The sequence below is a fragment of the Dioscorea cayenensis genome, chromosome 17 (genome assembly GCF_009730915.1).
Source record: "Dioscorea cayenensis subsp. rotundata cultivar TDr96_F1 chromosome 17, TDr96_F1_v2_PseudoChromosome.rev07_lg8_w22 25.fasta, whole genome shotgun sequence".
Taxonomy (NCBI): Eukaryota; Viridiplantae; Streptophyta; class Magnoliopsida; order Dioscoreales; family Dioscoreaceae; genus Dioscorea; species Dioscorea cayenensis.
The window spans coordinates 4,651,786-4,673,199 of NC_052487.1; the positions used below are offsets into that span (position 1 = coordinate 4,651,786).

Here is a 21,414-nt window from a genome sequence, read left to right on the forward strand (position 1 = left end):
CTAGGTCCCTTCCCAGTTAAACTTTTCACCCCAATAATTGTCTCATGGGAGTTACCTTCACTCTCTACAACTCTACTAATCGCTAGTTTTCTTGTTTTTCATCTTACCCCACTTCTTATAGCTTATGTAGCTAATTTTGGATCACATTAACTTATTATATGTCTTACCACTGTGTGTTTTGTTGGGAGTTATTTTTGTTGGTTTGGTGGCCAAACTTCAATCCAGCCCATTTATTATTAGTAATAAAAACAGGGGGCAAAATGGAAAAGAAACCCTAAACATAAATACGTGGCTATTGAGAAGACGTCGATAGTGAGGAAAAAAAAAAAGAAAAAGAAAAAGAAGCATGGTTTTGTTCTCTGCGTCCATTGGAAGGAGGAAGGTGAAGAAAGCATCTCTTCTTCTATTGAATCATAATTGTTAGTTCCTCCGGTGTGGTTTGTGGGTATTAAGTAGCACTTAAGCACTCATAGAAGTCTCACACAAACCAATAAAGAAAAAGCACACAAACAAACACAAGGAGACACACAACGTTGGTAACCCAGTTCGGCGTCCACTCGCCTACGTCTGGGGGGCCAAGCCCGGAGATAAATAATCCACTAAAAGAGGTAAAGATAGATGAGTACAAACACTTGTCACTCACACTCTCAACAATAAAGATCACTACCCTCTCTAGATTGTCTGGTGCTCACACACTCTCCTCAAAGAGTCACTCAAGAGTCACACCTTACAATCTACGAGCAAGGTAACTTATATAGACGCCTCAACGTCCCAAATATAGCACATGCCTCTTTTAGAATCTCCGCGGCTACTAATTTAAAAACCTGCCGAAATTAGCTGTTGCAACTCCTATTGTAACATGAATTGCAACATGGCCCTGACTGCTAACTTGGTCGAGTTACGAGTTACGTTGCGGGACGACCTCAAGACCAATCAACCTCCCGGTCATGCTTAGTCCGAGTCGATGCGACCAAATCTCCCGATCCCATTGCCGGCAACTAGCCTACCTCCTCGGGTTCCTCATCACGCGATCCCTCGCAAGGGCGCCGCGTCCTTGTGCGTCTTCATAAAACTTGCCAAACCTAGTCTTCAATCTTCCTAAATTTGGTCTTCAAAGATTCTCCAAACTTGATCTTCAATTCACCCAAGTTTGGTCCTCAAATCTTGCCGTTAATAGACTTCAATAATTCTCATCAAGGATTCTTCAAATCATATCTTCATTCACACCATGAATAGATCTTTCTTTAATTAAGCTCCACCATATTTAGTCTTCAATCAAATCACCTAAATATGGTCTTGATATGATCTTGTCTTCAAGTTGTAATGCATTGCCAAAGATAACTCCACCAAGATCTTTAAGATAGCTTCATCATGATCTTCAAGATATTTGACTCCATGTTAGAGACTTACTAAAAATAGATCCACCAAGATCTTCAAGATATTTGCCTTGCACTCCAAGTCTCCTTGCCATGTCACCATGCTTGCCACATCATCAATTATGCTTTGTCACCTTGGTTGCCACGTCACTTGGTCTAGGTGTCAAATCATGCCAATAAATAGTGTGGTTGCACTAACAATCTCCCCTTTTGGCATAATTTGACACAAGCGCTTACTGCGCAGACTGACTCTGTTACAACGATTACATTTACAACACCGACACGGACACGAGACTAAAGCCCGTACTGTTACAACTTCCAGGTACAACATCAACTGAGAATAGAAACTAGGACTGACACAAGATATCATCTAGTTGCTTACAAAATACTTGATAAAATATTACAAAAGCTGCAACTAGTGAGACAAAAATACGATTAACCATAATGAGCTCGACAAACATAACAATGTTCAACACAATAAGACTAAATGTTCAAATGCCCAAGAAATAAAAAAACAAATAACTAGTCGATCCGGTGCAAGCACACTTCTCCCCTTTGTGACATAATTGATGCTGAAGTCTTCATGAGCTGACTGCAAGCTTTGTCATACCATCTTGACGAACTCCCCTATCTTCGAGGTTTCACGGTCTTCATCTCCCCACGAGTCGTGGCCATCATCTTCTCTCTTCTTCTTCTTCTCAAGAATTTCCGGGCGAGATAGAATCTTACGCTACAGCTCGGGCGATGATGAACAATTCTGCAGATAATACTCATTGCCTTCTCTCCACATCTTCTAGTTGCTCTTTCAACATCTTCTCATATTCTTCTTCTACCAATAGATTTGCCTCTTCTTCATCTTCAGGCATTGATGGTGGAGACACCCTTCCTACAGGTAAATCAATCTTCTTACCTGGGCTGACAGTTTCTGAGAAATTTTCGACTTCTTTCTTCTTGTATTGCTTCTCCCTTCCCGAGTTGTACTCCATGTTGTAACAAATCTTGCGGACAGATCAGCGGGATACCCAAGTGATGTTGAGGAGCTTGTGCGATCGACTTCTTTTACAATATTTTGGAAGATCAGCCTTCCCAGATTGAACTTCTTGCCAGTACCAACAGCAAACAATAAAAGCGCAAGCTCCTTCACTATGTTGGAATTGTGCGGGGCTGGTAACCAATTCTGAATGCCAAGTCTAAACAGAATATTGTACTTGGCCGTAAGGTTGGATGCTGGGAGTCTTGTCTCTTCTCCCCATGACTCTGTCCTTCCTCTAGTGATCTCTTTCAGAACTTCTTCATTCAACACAAGCCCTTCTTCATAGTTTCCCTTCACCTCTGGTTTAAACTCCAAGAATTTATTCAGACAAGTGGGAGTAAAAGGGATCCACTTACCTCGAACATAGACTCTAGTAATGCCTTTGTCAGATGGTAGTAAATTACTGTAAAATTCCTGCACTAAAGACAAACTATAGCTTTCTGGAAAAGTGGCAGACTTATATAAACTTTTTTGTTGCAGCAGCTCAGTCAAGCCATACTTCTCAAAAGCTCCTTCATCAATCATCCTTTCAACCACAACTCCTCTCCCTTCAACAGATTCAAACTTCTTCTTGGATGCTTTGTCATAAAATCTGTCTTCATCACTGTCTTTTGCCTGTTGGGTTGCTTTCTTCTTCTTTTCTTTCTTAGAGCTTGCTGATGGTTTCTCCCCCTGTTTTGCTGCTTCAGTACACCTTCTCTTGTACCTAGGGGAAGCTTCTACTTCGGGATCAGAGAAAGACTTTCTTTTGCTAACCTTCTCCTTCTTCTGGGTTTTCTTCCTTGACTGGGCCTTCTTTTCAGACGCTACTTTCTTCCCTTTAGCAATCTGGGCAACACGATCTTTGAGTGGGATCTCATCAGAACTATGTGAACTGTCGGATGTTGCAGAAGATGTTATAACCGGTGCTGTGACATGTTCTGTTTCTATAGGTGCTTCAGCATGTCGGTGTAGATCACCCAGAACTTCACTTAGAATAGTAGCAGCCTCTTCTTCAGCACTAGTGGGAGCATCTGTACTTCTTTCTCCAACAGTTTCTTCTGCTTGTGCTCGGTCTGCTTCTTTTTCTGCAGCATCTTCATCCCTAGCCTGTTACTTTTCTGAACCTTCTCCTACTGGAACTGTAGCGGAGTCCTCCTGTTCATCTTCCTCTGTTCTCTGAACATAGGCTCCTGGGAAAGACTCACGAACCCATCTCAAAAGATCATCTCTGTCTTTGACGCCTGAAGGCACATCTTGAGACGATGTTTGTGTATCTACTTTTCTGCTATCATCCTGAGGGGAGACATAAGGGACAATCGCTTTCCCAAAATCTTCTGATTCTTCTCTCCTTGGTGGGCTTCCACCAGAATCAGTCCCTCTCATCCTTACTTATGCAATTCGGGCAGCAATTTCTTGTGGGGTTGGTGGAGCACGGCGGGCCATCCTCTTCGTCCTCATTTTTTTCTCACTGTCTTCGTTTCTTTCTTCTCTCTCTCTCCTGATTTCAAAAACAATCTTTGGAAACAAATTGGGATATTAGGGTTTTTATGCCCCCATTAATTAGTTATAACTTCCAAGGCACCCTTTAAAAAAAAATCTCTTTTCAAAAATAATCCCTCTCCTTTTTGAATATTTTTTTTATTTTCCCTCCTTTTTATTTCCCTTTTTTTTTCTTAACTTTGAGAGACATCAAGAGATTTTCACTCCTTGGAGTGTTTTGCTTGTTGACTTCATAGGACCTCGGTCAACATATTGATTGTTGTACCATAATGTTGTACCTGTCGATTTATCACCATCTTCAAACCCTGAATTGGAGGACTCTTCTTCTTCTCTTGGTACTTCACCTTTTTTTGAATCCACAATTTCTTGATTACAGCAGTCTTCCCTCGACTTTTCTTTTTAATGATTGCTTCTTCATGTCCAATTATTCTTCCACTTTTTCAAGTCTTCTTTCAATTTGTTGCACTTGGGTCTTATGTGGCCAGTTTCTCCACAATGAAAGCATGTAGGCACTTCACTTTTAGGTTCTTCCCTTGCTTTTACTTATTTTTCTTTAACGTTTTGTTGGGCAGTTGACTTGACAAACACAACTCCACGAATCTTCTGTCTTGACACTTGAGCTTTCTCCAATATACCCAATACCATGTCGGGCTTTACTAGTTCTTCCAAGCTGAAAGAATCTCGTCAAGCTTGGCGTTACCCTTATCCATGGAGTCCAAGGTCTTCTCGAGCATTGAACGACTTTTTCTTTACATATACTCAACTCTTCCTCCAAGCGTTGGTTTTGCAACATCATATCATTAAATCTGTTCATTATGAGTTTATAGTTTGTGAGAAGATCATTTTCTGTTACCTCATTGTACTCACTGTCAGTTTCAGTGGATGTTGTAGCTGATGTTGCAACATATTCTGCAACAGGCGTAGATCCATTCATCACAGCAGGAAATGACGTATGATGGTTGCTCAGACTTCCTTCATCGTCCTCTTCAGTGTTACCATCTGAGTCATCACTCCATCTAGCATTCAGTGATTTTCCTTTCTTTTTGAGAGTATTAGCACACTCGGCTTGATAGTGCCCAAAGGCTCCACATTCTCTACACTTGATCTTCATGAGACGATCTTCAATTTCTTCCTTTTTGTGATGATCTTCGACTTCTTCCTTTTCTTTATTTAGACCATCTTTTCTTTGAAATTTCTTGCCTTGTGTCTTGTATCTTCTGAGCATGTCATGCATCTTTCTTGACAAGAAAACAATTTCTCTATCCTCTTCGTCTTCATCTTCTGTTATAGCAGCATGTTGTAACTCCTTCTGTTTTATTGCTTCAACCTTCAAGGCTATATCTTCTATTCTTCTTTCAGGATTGAGGTTCATCTCATATGCTTGCAAAGACCCCATCAGCTCATCCAGTTTCATAGTTGAAATATCTCTTGCTTCTTCTATTGCCGAGATTTTTGCATCAAATCTTCTTGGGAGTGATCTAAGAGTCTTCCGGACTAGCTTTTTATCCGAGTACTCCTTGCCGAGCTGGTAGGCTTGATTTGCAATGTCCATCAATTTGGCATTGAACATGGCTATCGTCTCATCTTCTTCCATCCTGAGATTTTCGAACATAGTTGTTAACATTTGAAGTTTGGATTCTCTTACCAAATTGGTACCTTCATGTATGGTTTGAAGAATCTCCCAGGCTTTCTTGGCACACTCGCATGTTGTAATATACTTGAACTGGTTCTCATCAACTCCTCCAAAGATTGCATTAAGAGCTTTCCCATTAGCATTAGCTTTGCGCATGCCTTCGACACTCCAACAGCTTTTCTTCTTCATGATCACGTTCTCATCTTCATCAACTAGAGTAGGAGGAGACCATCCTTCTTCTACAGAAATCCATGCACTCTCATCAATGGACTTGATAAACGCCTTCATGCGAGCCTTCCAATATGGATAGTTGTATCCATTAAGCAACGGTGGTCGTGTGACGGAAGCTCCTTCTTTTCCGGCCATCAATGGAACTTGTTAGGACCTCGCCGACTTTGAAACCAAAGTGAAAACGGCGACCAAGGCACTGATACCACTTGTTAGTTCCTCCAGTGTGGTTTGTGGGTATTAAGTAGCACTTAAGCACTCATAGAAGTCTCACACAAACCAATAAAGAAAAAGCACACAAACAAACACAAGGAGACACACAACGTTGGTAACCCAGTTCGGCGTCCACTCGCCTACGTCTGGGGGGCCAAGCCCGGAGATAAACAATCCATTAAAAGAGGTAAAGATAGATGAGTACAAACACTTGTCACTCACACTCTTAACAATAAAGATCACTACCCTCTCTAGATTGTCTGGTGCTCACACACTCTCCTCAAAGAGTCACTCAAGAGTCACACCTTACAATCTACGAGCAAGGTAACTTATATAGACGCCTCAACGTCCCAAATATAGCACATACCTCTTTTTAGAATCTCCGCTGACTACTAATTTAAAAAAACCACTCGAAATTAGTCATGCAGAACTCCTATTAGTAACATGAATTGCAACATGGCTCCCCGATCACCGACTTGATCGAGTTACGTTACGTTGCGGGACGACCTCAAGACCCATCAACCTCCCGGTCATGCTTAGTCCGAGTCGATGCGACCCAAATCTCCCGATCCCGATCGCCGGCAACTAGCCTACCTCCTCGGGTTCCTCATCACGCAGTCCCCTCGCAAGGGGCGCACGTCCTTGTGCGTCTTCATGAAACTTGCCAAACCTAGTCTTCAATCTTCCTAAATTTGGTCTTCAAAGATTCTCCAAACTTGATCTTCAATTCACCCAAGTTTGGTCCTCAAATCTTGCTAGTTAATAGACTTCAATAATTCTCATCAAGGATTCTTCAAATCATATCTTCATTCACACCATGAATAGATCTTTCTTTAATTAAGTTCCACCATATTTAGTCTTCAATCAAATCACCCTAAATATGGTCTTGATATGATCTTGTCTTCAAGTTGTAATGCATTGCCAAAGATAACTCCACCAAGATCTTTAAGATAGCTTCATCATGATCTTCAAGATATTTGGCTCCATGTTAGAGACTTATTAAAAATAGATCCACCAAGATCTTCAAGATATTTTCCTTGCACTCCAAGTCTCCTTGCCATGTCACCATGCTTGCCACATCATCAATTATGCTTTGTCACCTTGGTTGCCACGTCACTTGGTCTAGGTGTCAAATCATGCCAATAAATAGTGCGGTTGCACTAACAATAATTAAATTGGCAAGTTTGTTTGGAGCAATCTTGGAGGGTAATTTATCTAGTTTTTTCTTTAGCATTCAAGAAAGTGGTTTTTTAGAGTTATTATTTGTATTTTTCATTATTGGTGGTGATCTCAAGTGTGCATTTGCTTGAGAATTTTTTGTACTTGTTGATTTTGATAGCGGATTTGATTCAGAGTTTGACCCGTGATTTTTTTTCTCTGGACATGAGGGTTTTTCATGTAAATTTTGTGTTTGATTGATTTCATATATTGTTCAGTTTAGTACCCGAAATTATTTTATTTACATCAAGAAGAATTTGTTGTAAAAAACTCAACAATTTTACTTATCTTAATAAACTAATGGGTTATCCATGGTTTATATACTTTTAGCATTTATATATATAATTAGATTTCTTCTATTATAAATATTTTCCCAATAATTTATTTTAGATATTTGTCAAAAAGAATATTTTAGTCGACAACATTTAATTTTTAGATAATTACATATCAAATATTTTATTATTTAAAGTTTAATAATTTAAATTAGTAAATTTTTCACCAAATTTTAAATTTTAAAATTAAAAAAAAGAGATATATGATAATAGTGATTGTATTATTTGAAACGTTTGTTTTTAATCATCAAGGGCATGCTATGTTTGGACTGAGTGCCGGCGAGGGAAAGTAAAATATATGGAGGGTTTTGTAGGGTCAAGGTGGGCCCTTTCTTTGTTTGAGTAAATATTTTTAATTTGATGTAGGGAAAATAATGGTTAATTCTGACCCTCCGAAACCCCCTTTTTTTTGCCTCCTCGGCGATTTGGGTACCGGGGTTAGGGAGAACCTCCTAAAAATTTTAAATTTTTTTAAAAGATCTTAATACCTTTATTTTTTTAAAATTAATTACATTACGCCACTTCATGAGTTTCTTCTTTAACATTTTTCAATCTAATTTTATTTAATCAAATATTCACATGACACTCATCGCATTTTCTTGTTTTAATGTTTTTGTTTGTTTTTTTTTATGTTTTGTTTTTTTATTTCTCAATTCATCCTTAGAAGAATTTATCTTAATAAAAATTCTATTGCTATCCAAATTTTATTCGAAGTACAAATAGATTAAAATTTTCTTTAAGTGAGAAAAAAACTAATAATTATTAAATTCAACATGATTATTATGCTATAAATTAAAATATTAGAATATGTTTACTAACAATACGATAGAGTGATCTTGTGATGATCCATATAGAGTTGAAGGAGGAACTGGTCTTTAAATCCTAATTAAGTAATTTGGTGATGTATAATTGGGAGGGGAACTATGGGAGATCACTTTATTGATCTTTCAAAATCCTCTAAAAATCAATCTAGAGTTGCTTTTGAATTTCCGAACAGTTCAACAACTAAAAAAAGCTAAAAAAGCAAAATTAGATGACAATGATGGAGAACTCATTAAAAAGGGATTTGAAATGGTCGCAAATGCACTAATTGTTGGAAATGTCATTTATGAAAAAGTCAATACTCGATTTGATTCAATTTCAGAAGGTGACATTTGGAAACTGACATAAGAATAGAGTCACATTTAATGACTACACCTTTATTTCATTAAACATTATGAGAAGTAAAGGCACTGCTTGGATGTCCGTGGGAGAAAAGGAAAGAGCTAGTGGAAAAGTTAGTCTTCGGTCCTTCTAGCCATTAAATATCAAACATATTTATCAACATCGTAGCAATATTTTTTTTTAACTTGAAAAATTAGTTTTTAGTATTTTCATTTCTCATATATTTCATGAAGGAACAAGTTATTTTTCTCTAAATTTTTTTTTTTTGTTTATTTTTGAATAATACTTATGTAATTTTAATTATTTTATATTTTAGTAGACCTGATCAAGAATCAATCGATTGTGATGATGTAAATAGCAACATTTTTTTTGTTCTATACAAGACAATAATGTATGATATATTTCCAAAAGAAAAATAAATTGTGGTATTTGAGAAGAGGCAAAATTAAAGTATAAAAATCAAAATCAAAATAATAATGATAATTGTAGTAATTTTAATATTTATTAAAAAAATCTACTTATAGTGTGATTTTATTTGAGATATTTATAATACATGTGTTTATATAGAAATAAATAATTTTTTATTTAATAATAAATGTATAATTGGTAAATTATATTATTATATGTTATTTCCTTTTCTTTCTTTTCCTTAACCAAATAAGGTTTATCAAAGAACCCTCCATTTTATTCTTTCCATAAAATTTGTCTATTCAAACAAGTGTTGAATTCTTCCTTTCCTTTTACTTTCTCTTCAATTTTTAAATCCAAACACTATGTTAAGCATCGATGCAAACCATAATTTTATTTTGTCTTATTTTGTTTTATTTAGTCCGATTCCAACTATTAAATATTACTTTAAATTCAATTTTCTTATCTAACATTAAATTTTATTTATTATTTAAATCAAATTTTGTGAAACTTCTTCAACTGATATTATTTCATAGAAGCAAAATATTATGTGGTATACTGCTATTTTACATACTGTGATATTATTATTTTAAAAGAAAAAACTTGCATAACTTACAATTTACAGTTTAGTCATAAACACACAACATTTTAAAACACACATTTTAAATTTGAGTATATTTGAATTGTAATAAATGGCGTTATAATATATTATATAATATTTTGAAAATAAAAACTAGAGCAGTCTGGTTTAAAAAAAAAGTTAATTTTTAATTAAAAATAAATTATTTTAATTTAAATAAATTGTGAATAAGCCATGATTAAAATTGGAATTCTAGATAGTTTGAGTAGGGAGAGATTTTTGAAAAAGTAGGGAGAGAAATTGAAATGACACTACTGGATTATAGGAGTGGTTAAAAAAAGTTTAAATTATCATAAAATAATTTATAAATAGAATAATTATAAAAATTTAATTTATTCATGTAATTTAAAAATCCTATATAAGTTTTCACACACCATTTGCATTGAGGGTGATAAAAAAGCCAACTAGTCCCAGCATTAATTAAGCAAGGCAGATGTCCCCCATATTTACATGAAATATATTCAAAACTTTTTATATTTTTAATAAATAATAAGATATTTGGGGAAACCAACCATTAAAATTAAAATGTATGAATCCGGGTTTCCGCACAAGAGTTAATCTTGTAGAGTTTATGAGGTCCGATACAAAAGAGGTGTATGATCTTAAGGAGCAGACAATGCATCTCAAACCTATCATAATATGGTTAAGCTCTATAAACTTAGGGTCTTCATCGAAATTTTTGATAATTTTTAGCTGGCACTCAAAGTTCCAAGAGCTAACATATAATTAGTAATTAAAAATAAAGGATTGTACTTACCACCTCAGAGATTATTTCTTGGTCTCTTATTTTTTAGAAAGTATTTTATTTTAATTGTCAATCTTAATGATTTTTAATATGCAAATTATATTGTTTTATTATTATTTTTTATATATCTCTTTTATAGTGGATATCAGTAGATGCTACATATTTAATAAATGAAAATAACGTACATTTTAAATTAAAAAAACTCATGTGCATTTTAAAAATATTGTAAATAAAAGAAAAGAAAAAGAAATTTTTTTTTTCTTGAATTAAAACATCAAAATAGTTCTTGATGGACAAGTAAACACGAGATTTGCTATTTTTCAAAGATAGAAAATATTTTTTTTAAAATGAAAATTTATATCATGATAATTTAAATTTATTAAAAAAAAAGGGGGCTCTTTTAGGTTACCTTTACTTAATGTATCAAGCACGATTGCCATTTATAATTTAATAAAAAATTATAATTTTTTTTATTAAAAAAATAAATAAAAGCACGCAGACAACACCGAAGCATGATTTTTGCATCCATATCCTTCCAAAGCTGATATATAAATATATATTTCTTTTGTTAATGTTAGCATATACATATTTATATACAAAGAATATTTCAAAAATATATACATGAGTCTATTTAAAGGTGAAACCCGGCCCAACCCGGAATCAAAATTGGCTGGCCCAATGTTAACCAGCCCGTTTACCGGCCCAGCCCGTCAGTTCAACACGAACAGCCCGAGCCAGGGAAGACACAGGCCCGGTCCGTTCACTCAAACCGTGAATTGGACCCAATGGGTTAGACATGCCAAGCCCGGTAACCAGCCCATGCCCACCACTAAGTCTATTATTATATATACACAAGTTAAAGATTTATAATTGCAATATATAACCCTTTAAAATCTTTGGTAGGGTGTATAGTAAAATAAAATAATTATTTATATTTACATAAGTAACCCCTCGGATGTATGCAAAAGTTCTTTTGATATACATTAAAAATTAAAAAAATATATATTAATTTCGAAGAGTCATACATATTGCCATTAAATCTTTTTCTATTTGAAACATTTCTCAATAATTTATTTTATATATTTATTGAAAAATATTTTAATCGACATGGTTTATTTTTTTAGATAATCGGACATAAAATACTTAATATTTTTAATTTTAAAATTTTAAAGAATGTGATACATGATAATAGTAATTTTGTCATCAATGGACTTTTTTAACGGTTGTTTTTTTTACACAATTTTATGTTCTTGAAAACAAAAAAAAAAATTAAAAAAAATTTGTTTGATAAAGTGCTTTTTCAAAATTATTTTTAAAAAAAGTTAAAAATAACAAACTATTTTTAAAAATAAAAAATCAAGGACAACTTATATATGTTTTCAAAATTTTTGTTTTTAAAAATAATGACAAAAGCAGAGAACAAATTCTAAAATTTTGAATTTTAAATTTTTTTAAATCTATAAGCATACAAATAATTAATGAAAAAAATAATCCCAATATGATATAGGGTTAATTTTTTTAGAATCATATTATCTGTCCACTTTGGATATCATTAAGTAAGGTTTTTTTGCCAACTTATGTAGGCTTAAAAGATACCATATCCAAAAATACTTAAAAAACAAGAAGTTATAGAGAAAACTTTTTAATTTTAGACATTCTTCTTTAAGGTGACAAGTTAACATGTGTGCCAAAAACTCGATTTCCAATTTTAATATTAATGTATCCATACATGTCTTTAAAGCAACATCGGCAAGACATCATGATTATATTACATACCAGATGTGCCTACATTATAATAATTCTAAACATTAAACTTATGCTTAAATTATTTATATGAATATTATTGAACATTAAATATATGCATTATAAAGTTATCTTAAGTTCTATTTATAGTCATTTTATGTTCATTTTTTACAAAAATATATTATGATTGCATTAGTTTATTTAGGTTATATGGCTGTTAAACTATTATAAAAATATACATCAATATGAATTATATAAAATAATTGAATTAAACAAGTTTTTATGTTTTTAAAATATGTGTTTTTTATTCCAAATGAGTTTTTTTTGTTTATATTGTTTTAAAAATATTTTGACTCAAACAAGCTTTTTTATTTTTTACTTTCAAAACTTATTCTAAAAAACAATTTTATAAAACTGTTCCAAAAATATAAAAACAAAACCATAATCAAAGCCCAATAATTTTATAAAACTGTATATCTATATTTGTATAACTACCATAATTATGTACATGTGTATCTATATATATCTTGTACATTGTAGTTTTCATGTAATGAAAACATGTGGTCTTTTCCACCTAACATGGTATCAGAGCGGTTCTCCTAAACTTTTTTTTTCACGCCGCCCTCGTGCCTGCCGACCTCGGCCCCAGCGTGCCGCCCGCCGCCCTCCATCCGCGCGCGCGCCCACCTCGGCTGCCGCGCCAGCCCGCACGCGTCCCTAGCGCGCCCATGCGCGCTGCCCACGCCCACACGCGCCGCCTGTATTTTGCCCGCCCCAGTGCGCCCCAGCGCAGTCCTCGGCTCCCGGGCACGCCCGCCGTCAGCCTCCCGTGCACGTCTGCCGTCTGCCCAGGTTTCCTATCTACAAAAGGCAGACGTCATGCTTAATGGAAAGAATTATAAAGCTTGGTCTTCCACTTTACGTGTGCTCCTTCGCGGACTTAATCTTTGGGGTCATGTTGATCATACTCGTCTGCCTCCAGTTTCTTCTAGTGGTGCCTCTTCTAGCTCCTCTTCGTCTACAGTTACCAGCGCGTCCTCTTCCTCGTATGCTGACTTGCTCAAGTGGACTGAGGATGATGCTCGTACCATTACTATCATCTGTCAGTCCTGTGAGTTTTCTATTCGTTTAGCTGTTTGTGATCTTTCTACAACCAAGGCAATTTTGGATCATCTGCGCGCACTCTATCTTCCTTCCAGTCAGGCGTTCCGCTACTCATTGCTACAGACTCTCACTTCCACCTATCAGCGTGAGAACTCTGTCTCAGATTTCTTTGCCGTGCTTAGTAATTTATGGCGTCAGTGTGATGAGATGACTCTTTCTCCCTCTCCAACTTGTGCCCAGTGTCTTGCCCTTGCTCATGATCGTTATTATCTTCGCACTTATGAGTTTCTAATGCGTCTTTGGCCTGAGTTCGAGGCCGTTCGTGCTCAGTTACTGTACCGGGTTACACCTCTGTCTATTAGTGATACTTTGGCTTATGTGCTTGCTGAGGAGACTCGTCTTCGGTCCTTAGATGTGGTTCCACCACCTGCTGCTCCTCACTCTGTTCTTGCTGCTCTGCTCCTCAGCAGAACCCAGTGCCGACCATTACTCCTTTGCTGTCGTCTTCTGGTCTTAGCGCTCCTGTCCATCCTCTTTCTCAGTCTTAGGGACCGATTTCTAGTACACCTCCTCGATGATCAGTTCGGTGTCATTACTGCCATGTTCGTACTGAGTGTGACAAGCTACAGCGGGCTCAGCTGACAGCATAGCAGCGCACAACCCCCACCCCACCCTCGTCTACTGAGCAGTTTCAGCAACTTCTTCAACAGCTTTCCAGGAGTCAGATTTCTCCTTCTTCGGCCCCAGTACTCACTCAAGATTCCTCTGACATCTCCACTCACCCATCGGTCGCCTCTGCCATACAGGTATTTCTTCATCCTCTTGGTTGCTTGACTCTGGAGCTTCTTTTCATATGACCTATGGCACGACCCTCCCTATCCCTAGTCGTGGCCTCTTACACACCACTCACTTTCATATTCTTGATGTTGCCTTTGTACCCCGGCTCTCCATGAACCTTATTTCTGCTAACCAGCTCGCTTCTCTTGGCTATCTTGTTATTTTTGATGAGTTTGGTTGTCGTGTACAGGATTGTCTTACAAGGACCCTCATTGGAGCTGGCCATCGCCATAGTGGGGTGTATGTGCTCCATTATCTTCGTCTTCCGTCCTCTTCTACATTACCAGCGGCCTCTATTTCTTGTTTTTCTACTGTTCGTTTCCATCAGTGGCATCATCGGCTTGGCCATCCTAATGGTTCTCGTCTTTCTTCTCTTATTCATCAGGGCGTTTTAGGTCGTGTTTCAGTTAATAGTTCTCATTCTTGTTCGGGTTGTAAGCTTGGCAAACAACTACAACTCCCCTATCCTTCGAGTGTGTCTAGGTCTGGTTCTGTTTGAATTAGTTCATTCAGATGTTTGGGGTCCTGCCCCGTTTGTTTCCAAAGGTGGACATCGTTATTATGTTATTTTTGTTGATGATTTCTCCCGTTACACTTGGATTTATTTTATGCGTTCTTTTTCCGAATTTTTAAAGGTTTACATTAATTTCTCTAATATGGTGCGTACTCAGTTTTCTGCCACTATTTGTACTTTTCGTTCCGATTCCGGAGATGAGTATCTTTCTCATGAGTTTCGTGAGATTCTTGCCTCCTACGGCACTCTTCCTCAGCTTTCTTGTCCTGGTGCCCATGCTCAGAATGGCATTGCCGAAAGGAAACATCGTCATATTCTTGAGACAGCTCGTACTCTTCTCATTGCCTCCCATGTTCCCCCTCACTTCTGGGTTGAGGCTGTCTCTACTGCCATTTACCTCATCAATCTTCAACCCTCTTCTTTCCTTCAGGGTCGTAGTCTAGGGGAATGTCTTTTCTCCGGTCCACCCCGATATTCTCATCTTCATGTATTTGGTTGTTTGTGTTATGTCCTTCTTTTGCCTCGAGAGCGGACTAAACTTTCTGCTCAGTCTGTTCCTTGTGTCTTCCTTGGTTATAGTTCTTAGGAAAAAGGCTATCGGTGTTATGATCCTGTTGCACGTCGCCTCCGTATCTCGCGTGATGTCTTCTTTATTGAGGATTGTCCTTTCTTTGTCCCTTGTCCTTCCTCTTTTTCTCACTCCTCTACTACATCGACCGATGTTCAGTTTCTCATTGTATCCTCACCACCTCCTATGTCTCCACCTCCACCTGTATCTTATCCATCCTCTCCTCCATCTGTTTCACCGTTGACTGCTGACCCCCTGTCCAAGTTTCTATTCCCGCTCCTCTTCCTGAGCAGTCACCCCCGGCGCCAACGGCTTCCTCTGATGTGTTCCCTGTGGATGATCCTCCTGCACGTCGCTATCCTCTTCGTGATCGCTATCCCCCTGATCGCCTTAATCTTGCCTCTCAGCTTCTTGACCTACCTATTTCTCCCTCCCATGGCCCTCCAGATAGAGCTGTCAATTCGGGTTTGGCTCGCCGGGCCCGCCCGCCAATAAAATTGGGCGGGGCGGGTCATGAGTCAGGGCGGGTCACCATGACCCGCTCTATAATTTATATAATATATAATATATATATATATATATATATTGATATTGACATAATATATAAAATATTGTTAAAGATTTAAATTTAAAAAAATAAATAATTTTTTTCAAAAAAATAATTAATTAATTAAATCAAAATAAAAGAAAAACCAAAAGTCGAAAACCCACCCAGCCACCCGTGACCTAACCTCTTCTCAGTTCTCATCTCCTCCTGACCTCCGCCACCCCACCCGTGGAGAACGGCGTTCCAATCTGGATCTTTTCCGCTATTTCTCTTGAATCTTCTCCTCCTCCTCCTTTGGATTAGCGGTGAATTGCTCCAATCCGGGTAATCATCTCTTGAAAGTTGAAATTCTTCAATTCATTTTCACAGATGGATTTTCAATCTCAGATAAGAGATGGAGACATCTCAGTTTATGTTTTTTTTTTTTTATCTCTTTGATTTAAGAGAAGGAGTTGTGAAATCAAAGCTTAAGGTGTAAGATTTTTTATTTAATGGTGTTTTGCTGATAATTAGGCTTCAGAGCCGCCATTTCTAGCCAATGTGCTTTTAATGGAGTGTTTAAATTTATGAATGTTTAAAGGGGATGCTTTTATTTTTTGGATATAATGATAATGTCGGATAAAGTTTGGTTTTTTTTTTTTTTTTTATCAAATTTCTCAACTTTTGCTTTTAGGATTCTGCATTCCAACAAACTTGCATTAATTTATTGACATCCCATTAAAATTTCACTAATGTTTCAGTACAGGGATGTTGTAAAAGAGGTTTTACATCCCTATTTTTTGGTTGATAAAGGTGCTTCTTCTTGTCATTTTTTGGCTTTCCCATCTTTTAGATTTTTTGATTATATTTAACATAATATATAATTTCTAAAACATTTTGTTGAACTTCATAGTAATCAACTCAAGCACATGAGATGCCTTGGTAACATTTTGTTTATACAGCCATGTATAAATGTAAGTTGAGTGTCTTGAATGGAGTTGATGCGTAAATCTATTGTTCAACCAAAGAAAAAAAAACTAATAAGTTCTTGATATCATGAAAATAATAGTAGTCATAAGGTATTCCATTGATTGTTGTATATGTAGTAAAAAATATAGGTATATTTATATGAAAGTGTCCTAGTTATATTAGGAAATTACAATCAAAGAAAATATTTGTGAATCATTAATAATTACTAATAATATACTAGCAAAATTATCTAAAAATATTTTATGATATGATTATTTCTAATTTTTGTTAAAAAAAGTATTTCATTTATTTTATCTGTTTATAATAACTAGTATAATAATGTTTAAAGTTTAATTAGTAATTAATTAATTTGATATTAGATGCTAAGTGGGTCCTGCAGAGAATTAGGGAGCTAGGTGGGATTGGAATTGTCCTTTTCTTTTATATTTATCTACTAATTTAAAAAAATAATTTTATAAATAATTTAGTTGTTAATTTAGTATTAGATCACTGGCACAACGCAACCACTACACAAAGGTTTGATTTATTTCCCTCAAAAAACATAAAAAAAGGTTTGATTTATTGGTTTTTTTTTATTTATGCATTAGAACATGATTAAAATTATTGTCTTTTGCTCATTTATGCACCGATTTTAAAAGATATTTTGTGAAAGATATTATATGGGCAATTTTACTTTTTCATATTTATGACATGATTTAACAGTTATGTTATAAACACAGTTAAGTGTTGTCAAAAAAATTCATTAGTTAGTAGTTTTCCTTCTATTACTATTCCTTATAATGCCGATAAATGGATTTAATATATTTGAGTTTTATTTCCTGCTGTGCTTTTAGTTTGTGTTGCATTTTTGCATTTTTTCAGAATATGTTATGTTAGTGCATTTTTTTATACATGGTTTCTAAATAAAATAATATATTGATTTATATTATGTTTTTATAAATATTTGCAGGATTGAAAAATAATGGAGTCCACTTCTTTGAATCAAAGTATTAACTTAGACGAGGAAGAATTGGAAGATACTTAATTTGGCAAAGAGTCGACTAAAAAACCAAAAGAAATTTCAGATATTTGGAATTTTTTTTATGAAGAAAGGAGTTGGTCAAGATGGCATACAAATAGCGGAATGCAAAGGATGCAAAAAGGAATACAAATGTGGGGGTAAAAGGTATGGAACTTCTACATTAAGGCGGCATAGAGATAACTACAAAATGCTAAAATTCAATGATGTTGGTCAAATGTTTCTTGATCATGAAGGGAAGATAAGGTGTAAGAAAATAGACCAAAAGATTGCACGTGACTTATTAGCTGCAGTAGTTATAAAAACATGATTTGCCATTTTCATTTGTTGAATATGGTGGCATTAGAGCCCTCGGATGAAATATGTAAATCCTAATGGTGCTTGCATTTCAAGAAATACTCTTGTTTCTGAGATTACAAGAATATATATGAGGGAGAAAGAAAAACTTAAGCATGTTTTTAAGTAATATTCAAAACAGAATATGCTTAACATCAGATGTCTGGACTGCTTGCACTAGTGAGGGCTACATTTGCTTAACCGACCATTTTGTTGATGAAAATTGGGTACTTAATAGTAAAATTCTTAATTTTACTATTATGCCGCCTCCACACACAGGAGTTGAATTGGCTACAAAATTATTTGAATTTTTTAAAGAAGGGGAATTGAGAAGAAGGTGTTTTCATTGACATTAGATAATGCATCCAACAATGATAATATGCAAGATATTCTGAAAGAGAAACTTTCTTTGCATGAAAGTTTATTATGTGATGGTGAATTTTTTCATATTCGTTGTTCTGCTCATATATTGAATCTTATTGTACAAGAAGGTTTGAAAGTAGCAAGTGGTGCTTTGCATAAGATTAGAGAATCGGTCAAATATGTGAAAGGTTCAGAGAGTAGAATGAAAAAATTCGAAGAATGTGTGAAAGAAGTTGGTAACATTGACACTAGTATTGGCTTGCGATTAGATGTGGCTACCCGTTGGAACTCAACATATTTGATGCTCGATAGTGTCATAAAATATAAAAGGGCTTTTGCTTCTCTTCAATTGAATGATAGAAATTATAAATATTGTCCTTCAAATGAAGAATGGAAAAGAGGAGAGAAAATATGAGTTCTTGGAGCCATTTTATGATACTACCAACTTAATCTCCGGTTCTTCTTATCCTACATCAAATTTGTATTTTATGCAAGTTTGGAAGATTGAAGTTTTATTAAAAGAAAACTTGTCAAGTGAAGATGTGGTGATAGGTGATATGTGTACAAGGATGAAAGAAAAGTTTGATAAATATTGGAAGCAATATAGCATGGTGCTTGCATTTGGAGCTATTCTTGATCCACGGATTAAGTTATCAATGTTGGAGTATTTCTATGGAAAAGTTGAGCATAATACTATTAAATGTCAAGAAAAGGTGTCACTTGTGAGGGCAAAGTTATACAAGCTTTTCGAGCATTATTCTAATGACAATAAATCAAGTTATTCACAACCACAAGGTTTTTCTTCCATCATGCCACCTACCTTTACACAAAGTGGTATAGGAATTAAAAGCAAGGGCAAAAGAATATTTGATGTAAGTAGTTTAACACTTTCTTTCATTATTTTGTTTTTTTTAAGTTCATTGTTTTAATTTCTTTATTTTTCATGAAAATGTATCAAAATTATTAATTGTAGGAAATTAAAGCATTTGAGAGTCAATCAATTACCAATGCCGGAAAATCTCAATTGGATCTATATTTGGAGGAGCCAAAGCTTGAATTTTCATATTATGAGGATTTGGATGTCTTGGAGTATTGAAAAAGTCATAAGCATAGGTTCCCAATCCTTGCATTGATGGCAAGTGATGTCTTAGCAATTCCAATAATAACGGTTGCATCTGAGTCGGCTTTTTCAATTGGTGCTCGTGTACTCAACAAATATAGAAGTTGTACACTTCCTGAAAAAGTGCAAGCTCTTATTTGCACTCGTAATTGGTTGCATGGTTATAATATTGGTAAGGTCACTTATAAATTATGATTTACATTTTTACTTGGTTGAAATCTTGAAATATTGGTTTATTGAATCTAATTATTAGCTAACATCTCTATATGTATGTTTTTAATATAGATAATGAAGATGGAGCAAATATTCAACCAACTATATCCGGTGAAGGATCAAATGTTGTTGATGTTATATTTGAAGATAGAAGAGAAGGAGGAGACGGAGACGAAGATTTTAATGATGTGATGGTTAATGAAGTTTAATATGCATTTAATTATGTTTTAAAAGAAATATGGAGATAACAAAACATTTTAATGACTTGTTGATTTTGATGAATATTGTGATTGTAATGGATGTTTTTATTTTGTGCTTTGTTAATTTTGCTAAATTTTTGTTGATTGTAATGGATGAATGTTATAATTATAATAGATGTTTTATCTTGTGCTTTGTTGTTTTTTTAATTTTTGTTGATTGTAAATTTGTAATAGATGTTTTTATTTAGAGATTTTTGTAATTATTGTTGATTTTTGTTAGGGTTTTTGAATATTATAATGGATGTTTTTTTAATTTTTTTAATTATTGTATGTTTTAATTTTTTTAATTTAGTTTTTTTATGAATTTATAATGAATGTTTCATATATTAAAAACATTTATAAAAAAATAAAATAAATTAATTATTTTAATTTTTTGGCGGGTCGGCCCGCCCAACCCACAACCCAAAAGCGGGTCGGGTTGGGTTGCCATTTTTGCCGCTCGCCCGCCCGCCAAATGGCGGGTTTTTGGCGGGTCAGCGGGCGGCCCGCCCGCCAAACCCTGCTTTTGACCGCTCTACCTCCGAGGCATCTTCTTACCGAGAGGTCGTCCCAACTACCCGAGTGGCAAGTCGCTATGTTCAGGGAGTTGAGGCGCTCGAGCGCACCTCTACGTGGGATTTGGTTCCCCTTCCTCCTGGTGTTGTTCCCATTACCTGCAAGTGGGTCTTTAAAGTCAAGACTCGCTCTGACGATTCTTTCGAACGGTACAAGGCTCGTCTTGTGGCTCGTGGTTTTCAGCAGGAGCAGGGACGTGATTATGATGAGACTTTTCCTCCCGTGGCTCATATGACTACCATTCGAGCTTTTATTGTTGTAGCTGTTGTTCAATGATGGTCCCTCTTTCAGCTTGATGTGAAGAATGCTTTTCTTCAAGGGGATCTTCAGCAGGAGGTTTACATGCTCCCTCCCTTTGGTTTTTCTTCTCCTTCTGGTTTGGTTTGTCGCTTACGGAGGGCCCTCTATGGTCTCAAACAGGCTCCTCGGGCCTGGTTTGAGCGTTTCAGTTCTGCTGTGGTTGCTGCTGGTTTTCAGCCTAGTCCACATGATCCCGCTTTATTTGTGCACACTTCCTCTCGTGGTCGGACTTTGTTGTTGCTTTATATGGATGATATGATCATCATTGGTGATGATCCTGCTCATGTGGACTTTGTAAAACATCACCTTCAGCAACATTTCCATATGACTGATCTTAGTCGATTGAGCTATTTTTTAGGTATTGAAGTGACTTCTACCTCTACTGGTTTTTAGTTGTCCCAGCAGCGTTACACATTTGACATCCTAGCATGGGCGGCTCTCTCTGATTCTTGTGTTGTGACCACTCCTATGGAGCTACATCTTCAGTTGCGTGCT

At 35.7% G+C, this 21,414-nt stretch overlaps 1 protein-coding gene across 1 annotated transcript; it reads right to left on the reverse strand.

Annotated features, from left to right (window-relative positions):
- Window positions 1-2,262: 2,262 nt before the first annotated feature.
- On the reverse strand, window positions 2,263-3,774 carry LOC120281046. The gene is made up of 2 exons (XM_039287989.1): window positions 3,601-3,774; window positions 2,263-3,498 (listed from the first exon to the last, which is right to left on the reverse strand). The coding sequence occupies exons 1-2, from the start codon at window positions 3,772-3,774 to the stop codon at window positions 2,263-2,265; spliced, it is 1,410 nt and encodes a 469-aa protein (XP_039143923.1).
- Window positions 3,775-21,414: the final 17,640 nt, after the last annotated feature.